This window comes from Nerophis ophidion, linkage group LG03, assembly GCF_033978795.1.
Source record: "Nerophis ophidion isolate RoL-2023_Sa linkage group LG03, RoL_Noph_v1.0, whole genome shotgun sequence".
NCBI lineage: Eukaryota > Metazoa > Chordata > Actinopteri > Syngnathiformes > Syngnathidae > Nerophis > Nerophis ophidion.
In genome coordinates this window covers 26,744,730-26,763,182 of record NC_084613.1, presented here as the reverse complement: position 1 = coordinate 26,763,182, position 18,453 = coordinate 26,744,730, and the positions used below count along the sequence as shown (strand labels likewise).

The 18,453-nt window shown below is 43.1% G+C and overlaps 1 protein-coding gene across 1 annotated transcript in view; it reads right to left on the bottom strand.

Moving 5' to 3' along the window:
- Positions 1-18,453, bottom strand: part of mctp2a (multiple C2 domains, transmembrane 2a) — a 116,338-nt gene that overhangs the window by 24,041 nt on the left and 73,844 nt on the right. Inside the window, 1 exon segment of the mRNA XM_061894775.1 lies at positions 13,306-13,347. Coding sequence (XP_061750759.1) covers positions 13,306-13,347 — 42 coding nt within the window.

The following is an 18,453-nucleotide window of genomic DNA, read 5'->3' as shown; positions in this document are numbered from 1 at the left end:
GCCGGAGTGAGAAGAGGTTTTAAATTAATTAGCGCCCCGGTGGCAATTCAACGAAATACGGTATTTATTATTCCTGGTGGGCGATGTGGCGGCCTACCCTGTTCAGCGGTCCTTGAACGCACCGTTAAAAACACCTCCGTCTTGTATTTCTTTGAGTATCGCTCTGTTCTAAGAGAGCACAGTGTGTAGATTCAACGTGCACAATTAAATATCGTAGTTGCTCAGGCAGCAGTGTGTTTATATATGTTTACATTGGGGTATGTGGTTTCTTCAATCAATCAATCGTTTATGTATATAGTCCTAAATCACAAGTGTCTCAAAGGGCTGCACAAGCCACAACAACATCCGCGGTACAGAGACCACATAAGGGCAAGGAACAACTCACCCCAGTGGGACGTCAATGTGGGTTCCCGGAGAGAGAACATGCAAACTCCACACAGAAAGATCCTGAGCCCGGGATTGAACTCAGGACTACTCAGGACCTTCGTATTGTGAGGCACATTTACTAACCCCTGTTCCAACGTGCCGCCCTAACAAAAACATATCTTTCATAGATAAATAAATATAAATTATATGTATGAATGAGGTCAATTGAAAAGTAGCTTGCCTGCAGAAAAAGTGTGGGCACCCCTGTACTACTGTATGTACGATCCATCCATTGAATGGCCACAATCAGCAAACAACAGACAGACTGGAAATGTGATTGGCAGCAAGATTTTAGCTTTTGTCTGACACACACACATAAAAGCAGTGCGGCAGAGTCAAGACTCAGGATAGAGGAAACGTAGACAATCAGCAATCAGGTTCAACAGATGAGACATTATAGCAGCCTCCATAGGTCGCATTCAAAGTTTCTTTTTTCCCACATAAAACTCACCATATCTTGTTCAATAAGTTAAGAATGAGATAAATAATGTTCCCTTGGTCGAGCACGTGCCGCACTCATATGAGTCTCGTCAGAGGCGTTATTTACACACTGACATCGTAATTGAGTGTGGCAAAGCAATAAGTCAACATGTGCGGGGGGTTGGAAGGTTTGTCTTTGTGATCACTTCAAGGCAAGAAATAACGACCGGCGAGAAGCCTTCCAGAAGGAGAGGAGTACGCACAGATAACTCGCGGCAACGCACGCTAAAGAGGCCTGAAAAGGCTGAGATCAAAAGGAGGAAATAATGACAGGAATGATGACAGAGAGAGAGAGGGAAGGAGATGGAGTGTAAGGGTAGATGCGATGCAGGCTGGAAGATGTCTACAGTATATGTTTATGATACAAGACATGAACATTGACAGGGCCCAGGCAGGACAGGACGCTGCTATCAGAGACTCAATGAGGCAACCCATGGGAACACAGTGTCTGGAAGCAGGCAGAGACTCCCCACTGTCAGGTCCGGGCAGGAAGAGAGACATTCCCACACTAACACATCCTCCCCCGCCGGGCTTGGGATCGCAGTGAGACACCGGAGGCTCGGCGCTGTCCAAAAAAGGCAAAAGTATCGCAAATATGCTTTTTTGGAGAAGAGCTTCGCACAGTCTCATCAAGGGGACGGTCAGCGTGTTATCTTAAGTCCAGTTTCTACCAAGCTGTGTCGCCTTATGGATGTTAAGCACAACACTTGTTTTACGATGACTACGAAATGACCACTATGATGACTTGGTACCCCCCTGCTGGCGCAGCTAAAGAGAGGAGCTTGTTAAAGTACAAGTGCAATGTATAGTCGTGTTTATTATTTGCAACATTTGCTTGAAGAGTAATCGCATTAAATGAATGGCACGTCTTTATTACCTCGCTTAAATGTACTTGCAATAGAGCAAACATGCCTTGGGTTTAGACTTTGTGGACTATTTTGAGAATTCCCATTCATTCATTTCTATTATGAAATGTGTCAGTTATCATGAAGTACTGGTGAGAAGAAATCTCATTACAGTTGTTCTATTGTAACTGGGGCTGCAGTTTAATCATCGATTAAACTGGTTCGATCAGGAATAAAGCTTCCATTTGTATTTTGTTGCTTTGATTTTTAGCTTAATTACTATACATTTATAAAATGCATTTTTTCTGCAAGAGTGGTGCACCGAAAGTTATGTAGGTTGTGCTACGGGTGATGTGTGTGGCTGAAAAAGCGAAGTACCGAGAGTAGATAGCTAGCTAGCTAACTAGATAGATAGATAGATGCGCCACTGAAATAGTCCATCTGCGTTAGCGCTTATAGTAACAATATTTGTCCTATTTGGTTAATTTTCAGGTCTCAGCATGTAAATGAAGTATTGTTGGCGGTTTTAGGATATTTTTAGAGGGTACAATGGGCACAAAGAGGACCCTCGATCGGTTGACTCCATTGTTAGCTATTCCTTTACTATTTTGAATACATTAAAAAAGCCAAGCATATGTGCTCTTGTCTTACAGTGGGGAAAAAAAGTATTAAGTCAGCCACCAATTGTGCAAGTTCTCCCACTTAAAATGATGACAGAGGTCTGTAATTTTCATCATAGGTACACTTTAACTGTGAGAGAAAAAAATCCAGGAATTCACATTGTAGGAATTTTAAAAAATTTATTTGTAAATTATGGTGGAAAATAAGTATTTGGTCAACCATTCAAAGCTCTAACTGATGGAAGGAGGTTTTGGCTCAAAATCTCACGCTACATGGCCCCATTCATTCTTTCCTTAACACGGATCAATCGTCCTGTCCCCTTAGCAGAAAAACAGCCACAAAGCATGATGTTTCCACCCCCATGCTTCACAGTAGGAATGGTGTTTTTGGGATGCAACTCAGTATTCTTCTTCCTCCAAACACGACAAGTTGAGTTTATACCAAAATGGATACATGGATGATACAGCACAGGATTGGGAGAATTTCATGTGGTCAAAATAGAACTTTTTGGTATAAACTCAACTGGTCGTGTTTGGAGGAAGAAGAATACTGAGTTGCATCCCAAGAACACCATACCTACTGTGACGCATAGGGGTGGAAACATCATGCTTTGGGGCTGTTTTTCTGCTAAGAGGAGAGGACAATTGATCCGTGTTAAGGAAAGAATGAATGGGGCCATGTATCGTGAGATTTTGAGCCAAAACCTCCTTCCATCAGTGAGAGCTTTGAATGGTTGACCAAATACTTTTTTTCACCATAATTTACAAATAAATTATTTAAAATTCCTACAATGGGAATTCCTGGATTTTTTTTTCACATTCTGTCTCTCACAGTTGAAGTGTACCTATGATGAAATTTACAGACCTGTGTCATCATTTTAAGTGGGAAAACTTGCACAATCGTTGGCTGACTAAATACTTTTTTTGCCCCACTGTACATAAGGATTGCGAATGATAAACAGCTCATCTCTTTCCAATTGTTGCGTATTTCCAGTATGACTGAGCTGACAAAATGGTCAGAGTGCAGAAGCGTTACTACAGTGACGTAGAATCTACGGAAATTGTTGAAAATTTTCAAAGCGGACAATTCAAAATGGCTGACTAAATTTGTGGTATTTTGTGGTGTTCAGACGGTATTCTCACAAACTTTGTGGATCGTAAATACAATTGGATATGGTTTGATGGGTACAATAAAACACACTTAAGCATATAAAGTCAACTTGTTTGTTCCACTCGACTGCTACTTTAAGTGACCCAATTACATGATTTAGCAAGAAATACAACTCTGATCGACAAGGAGAAAAAAAAAAAGACAACACGTTGGCTTTCATATTTGAAAGAAAAACACAGACAAATATATGCACTCTGAAGTATAAATAAATATGCTGCAAACTGAAGATTATCATTATTCTTTTTCTTTTTTTCAAAAATAATAAATCACAAAGCGCTCAATTTCCTTGGTGACACGGCATTTGTTGTATTTCTTTCCTCTTTTTCTGGCAAGCACAGGAGAAAACAAATACAAAATAAAAGGTTTGGAATGGGGGGAAAAAAATGCTATTAGCCAAAGATAAATGTCTACTGATTAGAAAAGCTGGTGAACCACATTCTCCAATCAGGTAAAACATGTAAAATTCTTGCGATAATGGAGAACCAATTTGATCCTCTGAACAAAAGTAAACACCCTGGAAAAAAGCTCATTTAGACTCAGTTTAATTAGAATAAACGGTGCCAAATTTGACGGAATAGGATCCTTGAGAAAAATGAGGAGCACATACAAATGAAGACCCAGCTGTTTTGCAAGCGAGTCATCTCCTAAAGCTGCTCAATTGAGCTTGCTAGGAATGGTCCCCGTGTGGAGGAGTTCATCATGATGATGACATGGACAGTATGTCTAGCTGCGGTGCTCAAGGAGACCCAGCGGTGACTGTGGACTACCGGCTGAGGGATGGAGCAACCCCTTGGCCCAGTCTGGCACCCCGACAACAACATCTAACTCCCCTCTGGGAGCGAGTGGAGCCTAGTGGGGGCCGGGGGCCACGAATGAGCCGTTTCATCTTCCTTGTTCATTCCTATTGCTGATCTATGGACTTGTTTTGCCTCCCTGTTTCTTTCTGTTATGATTAAATATTGTCCATGTGCACAATTGATACCTAAGGCCAAAAGGAAGTCACTATACCCACACATAATTTGTAAGCTGATTCTTCCCACCCTGAGGACAGATTTGTTCACAGGCAGAGGATCTGTTCTATATTATCCTTTTGTAACACTGCGTTGCCTATCGTGTCTTTTCATCGTCATGCCTTCGCATTCCTAGTGCTGCGACCGAGGTTCACATATTTCCTTCCTCAAGGGGGGTGAGGGGAATAAAAAACATATTTGAGTGGTAATCGTAAACTCCTTAAAGGGCTTGTATTCCGATGTGAAAGGGGGACTTTGAAGCCATCCAACGCAAAACTGATCACTCTTTAACCCCACATATTTTAAAGCGGACTTTGATCGGAGGTGTAAAGCTACACTGGCTTGATCTTACCGCACGATATCACGCTCGAGTGACAGCCGAGACCATAACACGACTTTCAAATAAGCCACTTTAAATTAAAGCTGACAGCTTAAAACAAACACGGGCGACTGCTTAATTAGTAAATGAAAGGAGATATTTTCATTTTTCCCTCAGAGTGTGAAAGGGCTTACGAGGCTCACGGAAAACATTTCAGAGAGCTTTAAGATGAGAGGGAGAATCTCACTTAGGCATTTCTTAAACTAAACTACAAAGTTCCTTGATCAGAAATAGAGGTTCAAGGTGAAGACAAATGTAATAAATAGTCGCTAAAACAGGGGTTCCCAAACTGTGGCCCGCGGGCCAGATACGGCCCACCAGCGTCCAATATCCGGCCCGCTGGTAGTACCAAGTAAAAAAAAAAAAAAAAAAATGTTTTATTTTTTTAATCTGTCCTTTTTCGCCCATCACTCAATCCATTGTCTACCGCTTGTTACTGGGTCTCCTAGGCAGATACGGCAAGCCAGCGTCCAAAATCCAGCCCGCGAGTAGTCCCGACTGAAAAAAAAATGTTATTTATAAAAACAAAATGTAATCCGTCCTTTTTCGCCCATCCTTCAATCCATTGTCTACCGCTTGTTACTGGGTCTCCTAGGCAGAAACGGCACGCCAGCATCCAAAATCTGGCCCGCCAGTAGTCCTGACTAAAAAAAAATATGGTATTTATATATATTTTTTTAATCTGTCCTTTTTTGCTCAACCATCAATCCATTTTCTACCGCTTGTTATTGGGTCTCCTAGCCGCTCAAGAAAATCATACTGTCTAAAATTGTATTTTCCCAGCGGTAATGGGACGTCATCACGCTTGCGCCACAAAGGCAGTCAAGTAGTGCACGAGGGGAAAAAATGGCGAAATCGTAGGGAGAACATAATTTAGACTCCGAGTGTAGCGTTTTAAACATTAGTAGACGTATGACTTTTGTTCAGTTTAAGGAAAAGACAGATTGTATATATATATATATATATATATATATATATATATATATATATATATATATATATATATATATATATATATATTCTCCTCTCTGAGCTGCAACCTTATCGTGGTAGAGGAGTTTGCGTGTCCCAATGATCCTAGGAGCTATGTTGTCCGGGGGCATAAAGCCCCCTGGTAGGGTCTCCCAAGGCAAACAGGTTCTAGGTGAGGGATCAGACAAAGAGCAGCTCGAAGACCTTTATGAAGATGATAAACCATGGACCCAGATTTCCCTCGCCCGGACGCGGGTCACCGGGGCCCCCCTTTGGAGCCAGGCCCGGAGGTGGGGCACGATGGCGAGCGCCTGGTGGCCGGGCCTGTACCCATGGGGCCCGGCCGGGCACAGCCCGAAGAGGCAACGTGGGTCACCCCTCCAATGGGCTCACCACCCATAGCAGGGGCCATAAAGGTCGGGTGCATTGTGAGCTGGGCGACAGCCGAAGGCAGGGCACTTGGCGGTCCGATCCTCGGCTACAGAAGCTAGCTCTTGGGACGTGGAACGTCACGTCACTGGGGGTGAAAGAGCCTGAGCTAGTGCGCGAAGTCGAGAAATTCCGGCTGGATATAGTCGGACTCACTTCGACGCACAGCAAGGGCTCTGGAACCACTTCTCTCGAGAGGGATTGGACTCTCTTCCACTCTGGCGTTGCCGGCAGTGAGAGGCGACGGGCTGGGGTGGCAATTCTTGTTTCCCCCCGGCTCAAAGCCTGTACGTTGGAGTTCAACCCGGTGGACAAAAGGGTAGCCTCCCTCCGCCTTCGGGTGGGGGGGACGGGTCCTGACTGTTGTTTGTGCTTATGCACCAAACAGCAGTTCAGAGTACCCACCCTTTTTGGGAACACTCGAGGGAGTACTGGAAAGTGCTCCCCCGGGTGATTCCCTTGTCCTACTGGGAGACTTCAACGCTCACGTTGGCAACGACAGTGAAACCTGGAGAGGCGTGATTGGGAAGAATGGCCGCCCGGATCTGAACCCGAGTGGTGTTTTGTTATTGGACTTTTGTGCTCGTCACAGTTTGTCGATAACAAACACCATGTTCAAACATAAGGGTGTCCATATGTGCACTTGGCACCAGGACACCATAGGCCGCAGTTCCATGATCGACTTTGTAGTTGTGTCATCGGATTTGCGGCCTCATGTTTTGGACACTCGGGTGAAGAGAGGGGCGGAGCTTTCTACCGATCACCACCTGGTGGTGAGTTGGCTGCGATGGTGGGGGAGGATGCCGGACAGACCTGGGAGGCCCAAACGCATTGTGAGGGTCTGCTGGGAACGTCTGGCAGAGTCTCCTGTCAGACAAAGTTTCAATTCCCACCTCCGGAAGAACTTTGAACATGTCACGAGGGAGGTGCTGGACATTGAGTCCGAGTGGACCATGTTCCGCACCTCTATTGTCGAGGCGGCAGATCGGAGCTGTGGCCGCAAGGTAGTTGGTGCCTGTCGGGGCGGCAATCCTAAAACCCCTTGGTGGACACCAGCGGTGAGGGATGTCGTCAAGCTGAAGAAGGAGTCCTATCGGGTCCTTTTGGCTCATAGGACTCCGGAGGCAGTGGACAGGTACCGACAGGCCAAGCGGTGTGCAGCTTCAGCGGTCGCGGAGGCAAAAACTCGGACATGGGAAGAGTTCGGGGAAGCCATGGAAAACGACTTCCGGACGGCTTCGAAGCGATTCTGGACCACCGTCCGCCGCCTCAGGAAGGGGAAGCAGTGCACTATCAACACCGTGTATGGTGCGGATGGTGTTCTGCTGACCTCGACTGCGGATGTTGTGGATAGGTGGAAGGAATACTTCGAAGACCTCCTCAATCCCACCAACACGTCTTCCTATGAGGAAGCAGTGCCTGGGGAATCTGTGGTGGACTCTCCTATTTCTGGGGCTGAGGTCGCTGAGGTAGTTAAAAAGCTCCTCGGTGGCAAGGCCCCAGGGGTGGATGAGATCCGCCCGGAATTCCTTAAGGCTCTGGATGCTGTGGGGCTGTCTTGGTTGACAAGACTTTGCAGCATCGCGTGGACATCGGGGGCGGTACCTCTGGATTGGCAGACCGGGGTGGTGGTTCCTCTCTTTAAGAAGGGGGACCGGAGGGTGTGTTCCAACTATCGTGGGATCACACTCCTCAGCCTTCCCGGTAAGGTTTATTCAGGTGTACTGGAGAGGAGGCTACGTCGGATAGTCGAACCTCGGATTCAGGAGGAACAGTGTGGTTTTCGTCCTGGTCGCGGAACTGTGGACCAGCTCTATACTCTCGGCAGGGTTCTTGGGGGTGCATGGGAGTTTGCCCAACCAGTCTATATGTGCTTTGTGGACTTGGAGAAGGCATTCGACCGTGTCCCTCGGGAACTCCTGTGGGGAGTGCTCAGAGAGTATGGGGTATCGGACTGTCTTATTGTGGCGGTCCGTTCCCTGTACGATCAGTGTCAGAGCTTGGTTCGCATTGCCGGCAGTAAGTCGAACACATTTCCAGTGAGGGTTGGACTCCGCCAAGGCTGTCCTTTGTCACCGATTCTGTTCATAACTTTTATGGACAGAATTTCTAGGCGCAGTCAAGGCGTTGAGGGGTTCCGGTTTGGTAACCGCAGGATTAGGTCTCTGCTTTTTGCAGATGATGTGGTCCTGATGGCTTCATCTGACCGGGATCTTCAGCTCTCGCTGGATCGGTTCGCAGCCGAGTGTGAAGCGACCGGAATGAGAATCAGCACCTCCAAGTCCGAGTCCATGGTTCTCGCCCGGAAAAGGGTGGAGTGCCATCTCCGGGTTGGGGAGGAGACCCTGCCCCAAGTGGAGGAGTTCAAGTACCTAGGAGTCTTGTTCACGAGTGAGGGAAGAGTGGATCGTGAGATCGACAGGCGGATCGGTGCGGCGTCTTCAGTAATGCGGACGTTGTACCGATCCGTTGTGGTGAAGAAGGAGCTGAGCCGGAAGGCAAAGCTCTCAATTTACCGGTCGATCTACGTTCCCATCCTCACCTATGGTCATGAGCTTTGGGTCATGACCGAAAGGATAAGATCACGGGTACAAGCGGCCGAAATGAGTTTCCTCCGCCGTGTGGCGGGGCTCTCCCTTAGAGATAGGGTGAGAAGCTCTGCCATCCGGGAGGGACTCAAAGTAAAGCCGCTGCTCCTCCACATCGAGAGGAGCCAGATGAGGTGGTTCGGGCATCTGGTCAGGATGCCACCCGAACGCCTCCCTAGGGAGGTGTTTAGGGCACGTCCAACTGGTAGGAGGCCACGGGGAAGACCCAGGACACGTTGGGAAGACTATGTCTCCCGGCTGGCCTGGGAACGCCTCGGGATCCCCCGGGAAGAGCTAGACGAAGTGGCTGGGGAGAGGGAAGTCTGGGTTTCCCTGCTTAGGCTGTTGCCCCCGCGACCCGACCTCGGATAAGCGGAAGATGATGGATGGATGGATGGATATATATATATTAGGGGTGTGGGAAAAAATCAATTCGAATACGAATCGAATCGTTTACGTTGTGCGATTCAGAATTGATTCTCATTTTTTTTTAATCGTTTATTTTTTTTTTTATTTAAATATTTAAAAAAAATTTTTTTTTTTTTTTATCAATCCAACAAACCACTATACAGCAATACCATAACAATGCAATCCAATTCCAAAACCAAACGTGACCCAGCAACACTCAGAACTGCAATAAACAGAGCAATTGAGAGGAGACAAACACGACACAGAACAAACCAAAAGTAATGATACAAAAATGAATATTATCAACAACAGTATCAATATTAATTATAATTTCAGCATAGCAGTGATTAAAAATCCCTCACTGACATTATCATTAGACATTTATACAAATAATAAAAAAGAACAATAGTGTCACAGTGGCTTACACTTGCATCGCATCTCATAAGCTTGACAACACACTGTGTCCAATGTTTTCACAAAGATAAAATAAGTCATATTTTTGGTTCTTTTAATAGTTAAAACAAATTTACATTATTGCAATCAGTTGATAAAACGTTGTCCTTTACAATTATAAAAGCTTTTTTTTTTTTTGGAATCTACTACTCTGCTGGCCTGTCAGCAGACTGGGGTAGATCCTGCTGAAATCCTATGTATTGAATGAATACAGAATTGTTTTGAATCGGAAAAATATCGTTTTTGAATCGAGAATCGAATTGAATCGAAAAAATCAATAGATTATCGAATCGTGACCCGAAGAATCGATATTGAATCAAATCGTGGGACACCCAAAGATTCACAGCCCTAATATATATATATATATATATATATATATATATATATATATATATATATATATATATATATATATATATATATATAGCGGCCCCTGGTCAAATTTGTTTAACCCAATACGGCACCCAGATTAAAAAGTTTCGGGACCCCTGCTCTAAAGCATCAATACACTAATATCACTGCACTAAAAGCTGGACTAAAACTATTTTTAGTTCTCCTACTTTGTATGTGCTGACATATCAGGGGAGTTTCATCATCCTTGCAGACAGGATTGGGTGTTTTTGTGCCTGCATGTGTTTTTTCCCCCTCTCAAAGTCCCTGCGGTCATCACAGCAAAATATATTGAGCGCATTATGGATATGAATCCTGGGCCTAGACACGGAGTACAAGGGTCAGTGCCTGCAGGCTTTGCGTTAGTTCCACACTTCATTGCCATGAAGCAATAATACACAACCCTGTTAACTGTCCCTTCCTTACAGAAAACTGGGGGATGAGTCTAATTGAATATGGTGTACTTTTGGGTTGGGGCACGTGTAATTTTTTAGCATGTTTATAAAAAAAAAGAAGACCCTTGTTTTAGGTTTTTGGAGACAGTAATACAGATGGTTTATGATTTTTTTACACAAATAAACAAGTGACTTGTAAGTCCCTTGGGCAAAATATGCAAGTTTTCAAGTTACTTTGTGATTTGTTTTGATAGTAAATATCATACTCTACTACTGTCTTTCGACAATAATGATACAGGAGATCTACTGATTTAATTCACCAATGCCGAATAAAAATTGGTTTGGAAGGCTAGGATAAGTGACTGTGCTATCATATTGTGTAAAAATGGTTGAAAAACCGTCAGGGGTTTAGTGAAAAAAATGTTGAATGCCTAAAGGAAAATGTTTGTTGACTCTTGTGTGGCAACAACACAGATTAGAGGAGATAAAGACAACACTGCAATTTTCAATTGCATTTTCCAATGATTCTTTTAAGAAGCAGGGTCAGAAATCCACTATGGATTTCACACAAAACTGTATCTTGATTTTTTGTTATTTGAACTTGAATATATATCATATGAAATTTATTTCCACAGACGTAAACTTTCAGAACAATTTTACTGTATTTTTGAAAACCTCGTTTTTTTTATTTTTGCACATATTCTGTTGTTTGTGTGTTTGAGATTGGGATGATCAGGGTTTTATGCTGCCGATTCCGATCATCCATGAGCGAAATCAGCTGTTACAGATTATATGTATCAACTGTCATTTTTGCCGTACCAAGAGACGGGAATTGATAAGATTTTTTTCAGTTCCGATTCCACTTTCGATTTTTCTTAACCGTTTGGTTCCTTAATGGTTCTCTTATCAATTGTTATTTGAAAAAAAAAAATGGTGTTTAGCCTTAATGTTGTTTAGTTAAAGAAAACATGACTTTACAAAGCCTACAGTGAGGTCACATACAGTATGTAGCATAGAAGAAAAAAAGGTACTTTTTTTAAAATAAATGTAATAAATAAATATTCGTAGCATAGAATAAATAAAATTACTTTTTTGAAAATAAATTTAATATATAAATATTGTTCTTTAGAATTTAACAAAATATATAATGGGAAAATTGCACAAGAATCTAACGTTTAGTAACATATTATTATTACATTCAAAGTGAGATATGTCAAGCCTTTATTGGTTGCAATTTTGATGATTTTGGCTAACAGTTTATGAAAACCTTAAATTGAAAATTTTACAAAATGTGGGGTTTCACATTTTGCATGAAATGAGTTAATCTTACAGATTAGTTTCATATTTGAAGTTCATTGCTGACATGAATGGACTTGTACACTATAATCCTGACCAGGCCAAATTAAGGCCCGTAGGCCATAAGCTTTTCAACCTGGCCCGCCGGACATTACCAACACTTTTTTTTAGATCTTTAAGATCAAAACTGTAGCTGCAATTATAATGTGCAGTGATGTTTTGAATTTACCATAGGTCTTGAACTTTACAAAGTATTTTAACAGTTGGAATTTGTGCTTTTGCATGATATACTAGTTACTATGGTAATCTAAGTCACAGCAGCTCAAACGAGACATCAAGCAGTATGGGTACGGTGCGTTTCCACTGAGTGTTTCCAGAGTGGCCAGCCTAAAATTCGGGTGTCAGGGACAAACTCAATTTACCTGGGGGCCACTGGATGATGAAACTGGGTGAGGCTGGGCCGCAAGAAAAAAATTCTTAAAAAATCTAACATGCACTTTTTAATGAATTCACCTTCTATGATTGCTAGGGCAGGAAAGCCAACCCTCACAATTTTTTCGGGAGACTCCTGATTTTCAGTGCTCCTCCCGACTATCTACCAGTGCAACCATTTTCCCGAATTTGTCCCAATTTTCACCCGGCTGCCATGACTGCACTGCCTTTAACGTCCTCTACAACAGTGGTTCTCAACCTTTTTTCAGTGATGTACCCCCTGTGAACATTTTTTTTATTTAAGTACCCCCTAATCAGAGCAAAGCATTTTGGTAGGAAAAAAAAGAGATAAAGAAGTAAAATATAGGACTATGTCATCAGTTTCTGATTAATTAAATTGTATAACAGTGCAAAATATTGCTCATTTGTAGTGGTCTTGAACTATTTGGAAAAAAAGATACAAAAATAACTAAAAAACGTGTTGAAAAATAAACAAGAGCCATGTTTACGAGTGACATCATGACATCACGTCTGCATGCGGGTCAGTTTGCGTTCACATTAGACATTGCCTTGATTTTTCTGTAATGTGAACGACTACATAAGAAGATCGGATTTAACAACAAAAACAAATTGGAGATCTTACCCCCAAATGTTGTTGTTTTTAGACATAACATAATTTAACACATTTAATAATAAGTCCTAACAGAAGCAAACATGCACAGGACACATACACATATTACACCTGAAAAAAGGGTAATACAAAGCAAACATTTCAACCACCTGCCTAATCTGCACAATAGGTCATGTCTGTGTCATGACGAATGTTTAGAAATATTTATGTTGTTGTGTAAACACACCCCTTGATTACATGACGAGAGTAATGTCACAGAAATGTGAAAATAAGGATTTCAAGGTCAACATTAAAAGGATGAAGATGGATTTTAAATAGTCAACACTTTTACCATAACATATTATCCCCTAAAAACGTTAGATAGGGACAAGAGAAAGTACCTTCTCGTCGTCCTCTTCATCCTCACCTATGCTCATGTTCACCTACGAGAAAATAAGAGGGTAGAGAGACGTTCAAACGAAAGGTGCATGTGAGCACTGGAGCATTTTTAACAAACACAGTGTAATGAAATTTTCTTTGAGTACGTTCACCCCTATTGGGAGAGGCTCGTTTCCATAGAGACTGCATCACAGGGGTGACCTCGCACAAAAGGAGAGGTGAAAGAGGGCCTTCTTCACAAGAGCAATGTCACACCAAAGCAATCTCATTTCTCCCCAACATAAGCACACAGAAAAACCGGAGGAAACACACAAACAACACACACACAGGCGCACACATTTAATTTGGATGTTGTTGCCTATATCACTTTAAATCAAGTCAGCCCTGACCCAACTGTGGCGCACACTGTGACATTCCCTGAGAACAGAGCTTTTGTCATTGCCAGCCAGAGGGTCACAAAAAGCGGGCGAGAGGGAGTCTCCGCACTGGAAGTGGGGGCTTTAACATTGCCCAGGGATACAACCTCCACCCGCAACCATAGACACACTCATGAAGAGGGGGCATCACTTTGGGGAGGACGTGTGAGCCAGGCCAAGCTTGTGGCTTACAGTGAGAAGGCGGGTGGTGAGTGTGAACAGCATTAACCTTCAGAAGCCTGTGTAGGGCAAACATCAACCCCATGGCAGTGGACAGGCTCTGTTGACACGACAGCAGGCCAGTAAAACGTTTTTTTTGTTTTCGTCAAAAAGATCACACACCTGGCAAAATCATTCAAAAATACACTATATTGCCAAAAGATCAGAATCAGGTGTCCTAATCACTTGGCCCGGCCACAGGTGTATACAATCAAGCACTTAGGCATGGAGACTGTTTCTACAATAATTTGTGAAAGAATGGGCCGCTCTCAGGAGCTCAGTGATTTCCAGCGTGGAACTGTCATTGGATGCCACCTGTGCAACAAATCTTGCCGTGAAACTTCCTCGCTCCTAAATATTCCAAAGTCAACTGTCGGCTTTATTATAAGAAAATGAAAGAGTTTGAGAAAAACAGCAACACAGCCACCAAGTGGTAGCGGATGCTGAAGCACATAGTGCAAAGAGGTCGTCGACTTTCTGCACAGTCAGTTGTTTCAGCGCTCCAAATTTCATGTGACCTTCCAATTAACCCACGTACAGTACGCAAAAAACTTCATGGAATGGGTTTCCATGGCCGAGCAGCTGCATCTAAGCCATACATCAGGGGTAGGGAACCTATGGCTCTAGAGCCAGATGTGGCTCTTTTGATGACTGCACCTGGCTCTCAGATAAATCGTAGCTGACATTGCTTAACACGAGAAGTAATGAATAATTCCGTTGGTAATGAGTGTCAAAAATAACGTTCAAATTATAAAACATCCTCGTGCATTTTAATCCATCCATCCGGTTTCTACCACACCTGTTCAAGAAGTCGCATTAATGGTATGAAGTATTATATTTATTTTTGGTTAGCTTCAGAATAACAATGTTATTAAAAATAATAAGAGACTGTGTCCTGAGCAAGACACTTCACCCTTGCTCCTGATGGGTGCATGTTGGCGCCTTGCATGGCAGCTCCCGCCATCAGTGTGTGAATGTGTGTGTGAATGGGTAAATGTGGAAGTAGTGTCAAAGCGCTTTGAGTACCTTGAAGGTAGAAAAGTGCTATACAAGTACAACCCATTTATTTATTTATTTATTTATTATACTAAAAATGTTGGTCTTACTTAAAAATGCACGAATTTAGTTGTATTCAGTCTTTAAAAAAAATTATATATGGCTCTCACGGAAATACTTTTGAAAATATTTGGCTTGTATGGCTCTCTCAGCCAAAAAGGTTCCCGACCCCTGCCATACATCACCAAGTCCAATGCAAAGCGTTGGATGCAGTGGTGTAAAGCACGTCTCCACTGGACTCTAGAGCAGTGGAGACTCCTTCTCTGGAGTGATGAATCACACTTTTCCAACTGGCAAACTGATGGACGAGTCTGGGTTTGGAAGTTGCCAGGAGAAGGGTACATTTCGCACTGCATTGGGCCGAGTGTGAAATTTGGCGGAGGAGGGATTATGGTGTGGGGTTGCATTTCAGGAGTTGGGCTTGGCCCCTTAGTTCCAGTGATAGGAACTTTGAATGCTCCAGGATACCAAAACATTTTCGACAAGTCCATGCACCCAACCTTGTGGGAACAGTTTAGAGCGGGCCCCTTCCTCTTCCAACATGACTGTGCACCAGTGCACAAAGCAAGGTCCATAGAGACATGGATGACAGAGTCTGGTGTGGATGATTTTACATGTAACTGGCCTGCACAGAGTCCTGACTTGAACCCGATAGAACACCTTTGGGATGAATTAGAATGGAGACTGCGAGCCAGGCCTTCTCGACCAACATCAGTGTGTGACCAATGCGCTTTTGGAGGAATGGTTGAAAATTCCTATAAACACACGCTACAACCTTGTAGACAGCCTTCCCCAAAGAGTTGAAGCTGTAATAGCAGCAAAAAGTGGACAGACATCATATCGGAGCCTATGGGTTTGGAAGGGGATGGCACCACAAGTTCATTTTTGAATCAAGGCAGGTGGCCAAATACTTTTGGCGATATAGTGTATTTCATGGCAAGGTGATATCATGACATGGTGACACTTTGTACAAAAACCTCCTGTATAACAATGTGTTTGATACCTTCCAACCAGGCTTTAGGCCCCATCACAGCACTGAAACAGCTCTATTAAGGTGACAAACGATATCTGCCTGAACACAGACCCTGGAAAAGTCTTAGTCTTGGATCTGCTTTATCGGAGCGCTGCCTTTGACACAGTTGACCATACTATCTTTATACAGAGGTTAGAAAACTAGGTGGCAACATCCGGTTCTGTTCTTAACTGGTTCAAGTCCTATCTGCATCACAGGACATTTTGTTAAAATTGGTAACTGTGTCTCTGACCAAATGGGTATGACCTGTGGGGTTCCTCAGGGCTCAATATTGGAACCCCCTGTTGTTCAACTTGAACATGCTGCCAGTAGGTCATCTTATACAAAGCTTCAATGTATCATACCACAAATATGCAGATGCCACAGAGAGCTGTGTGTCACTAACGGCAGGAGAACATTGACCTGAAGTTGATTCATAACAATGTTCTTCATCTAAACTCAGACAAAGCTGAAATCATTATCATTGGCCAACAGAAGCAAAGAGAAACCGTTATAAATCACCTTGAGACTCTCTCCCTGAAATCAAATAATCAGGTTAGAAATATAGGGGTAATAATAGACTCAGACTTTAACTTCAACAAACCACATTAAGTCAATAACATCTGTGGCTTTTTACCATCTGAAACATTGAAAAAAATCAGAGGAGTAATGTTTAAAGGCCTACTGAAACCCACTAAAGTTAAAGATAAAGTACCAATGATTGTCACACACACACTAAGTGTGGTGAAATTTGTCCTCTGCATTTGACCCATCCCCTTGATCACCCCCTGGGAAGTGAGGGGAGCAGTGGGCAGCGGCGGTGCCACGCCCGGGAATCATTAATAGTGATTTTACCCCCAATTCCAACCCTTGATGCTGAGTGCCAAACAGAGAGGCAGAGGGTCTCATTTTTTTTTTATAGTCTTTGGTATGACTCGACCGGGTTTTGAACTCACAACCTACCGATCTTAGGGCAGACACTCTAACCACTAGGCCACTGACTACTACCGACGACGTAGTCCGATAGTTTATATATCAATGATGAAATCTTAACATTGCAATACATGCCGATACGGCCGGTTTAGTTTACTAAATTGCAATTTTAAATTTCCCGCGAGGTATCCTGTTGAAAAGGCCCGGAATGATGACGTGTGCGTTTGACGTCTCGGGTTGTAGCGGACATTTTTTTCCAGCCCGATCCAAGCTATAAGTAGTCTGCTTTAATCGCATGATTACACAGTATTCTGGACATCTGTGTTGCTGAATCTTTTGCAATGTATTCAATTAATAATGGAGAAGTCAAAGTACAAAGATGCAGCTGCCTTTAGCATCACAAACAGCCGGTGTTGCCTTGTTTAAAATTCCCGAAGGTGAAGCTTTATTATGGAACAGAGCGGTCAAGCGAACATGGATCCCGACCTCATGTTAACCGGCAGGTTTCGGTGAGAAAATTGTGGTAATAAGTCGGCTCTTACCGGAGCTTGCATCCTGCTGCAGCTGATGCGGATTATTACCTCCTCCCACCGGAGACACTGGCGGTTAACACACCCGTGGCGGCGTGGCCACACCCCTCCGACTTTCAGATACTATATAATCTCACTAAAACACTAGTAACACAATAGGCAGATAATGTTTTTTCCAGAATTATCCTAGTAAATGTGTCTAATAACATCACTGCCCTTGCCTTTTTTTTTTTTTACTTTTTTTTTTTTCTATTCCTTCACTCTCATTATCCTCATCCACAAATCTTTCATCCTCGCTCAAAATTAATGGGTAAATTGTCGCTTTCTCCAACCGAAAAGCTCTAGCTGCTGGTGGCTGTGATTATAAACAACGTGTGGATGTGAGGAGCTACACAACCCGTGACGTCACGCGCACATCGTCTGCTACTTCCGGTACAGGCAAGGCTTTTTTAATAGCGACCAAAAGTTGCTAACTTTATCGTCAATGTTCTCTACTAAATCCTTTCAGCAAAAATATGGCAATATCGCGAAATAATGAAGTATGACACATAGAATGGACCTGCTATCCCCATTTAATAAGAAAATCTCATTTCAGTAGGCCTTTAAATCAGACTTAGAAAGAAAAATCCATGCTTTTATTTCCAGCAGGTTAGACTACTGCAATTGCCTTTTCACTGGGCTCTCTAAACGAGCTATAAAGCAGCTGCAGTGCATCCAAAATGCTGCTGCTTGAGTCCTGACTAGAACCAGGAAATACGACCATATTTGTCCAGTGTTTACTGTAGGTCACTGCACTGGCTTCCTGTTCCTCAGAGAATGAACTTTAAAACGGCTTGCGTTGTCTTTTTATGTTCTTGTGCCAAAGTACATGTCTGACATTTTAGAACCATATAAAACCTCTCGAGCTCTGAGAATCTCAGAGAGGGGTCTCCCGATGGTGCCTAGAGTGAAGCCAAACATGGTGAAACTAAGTTTCAGTTTTAT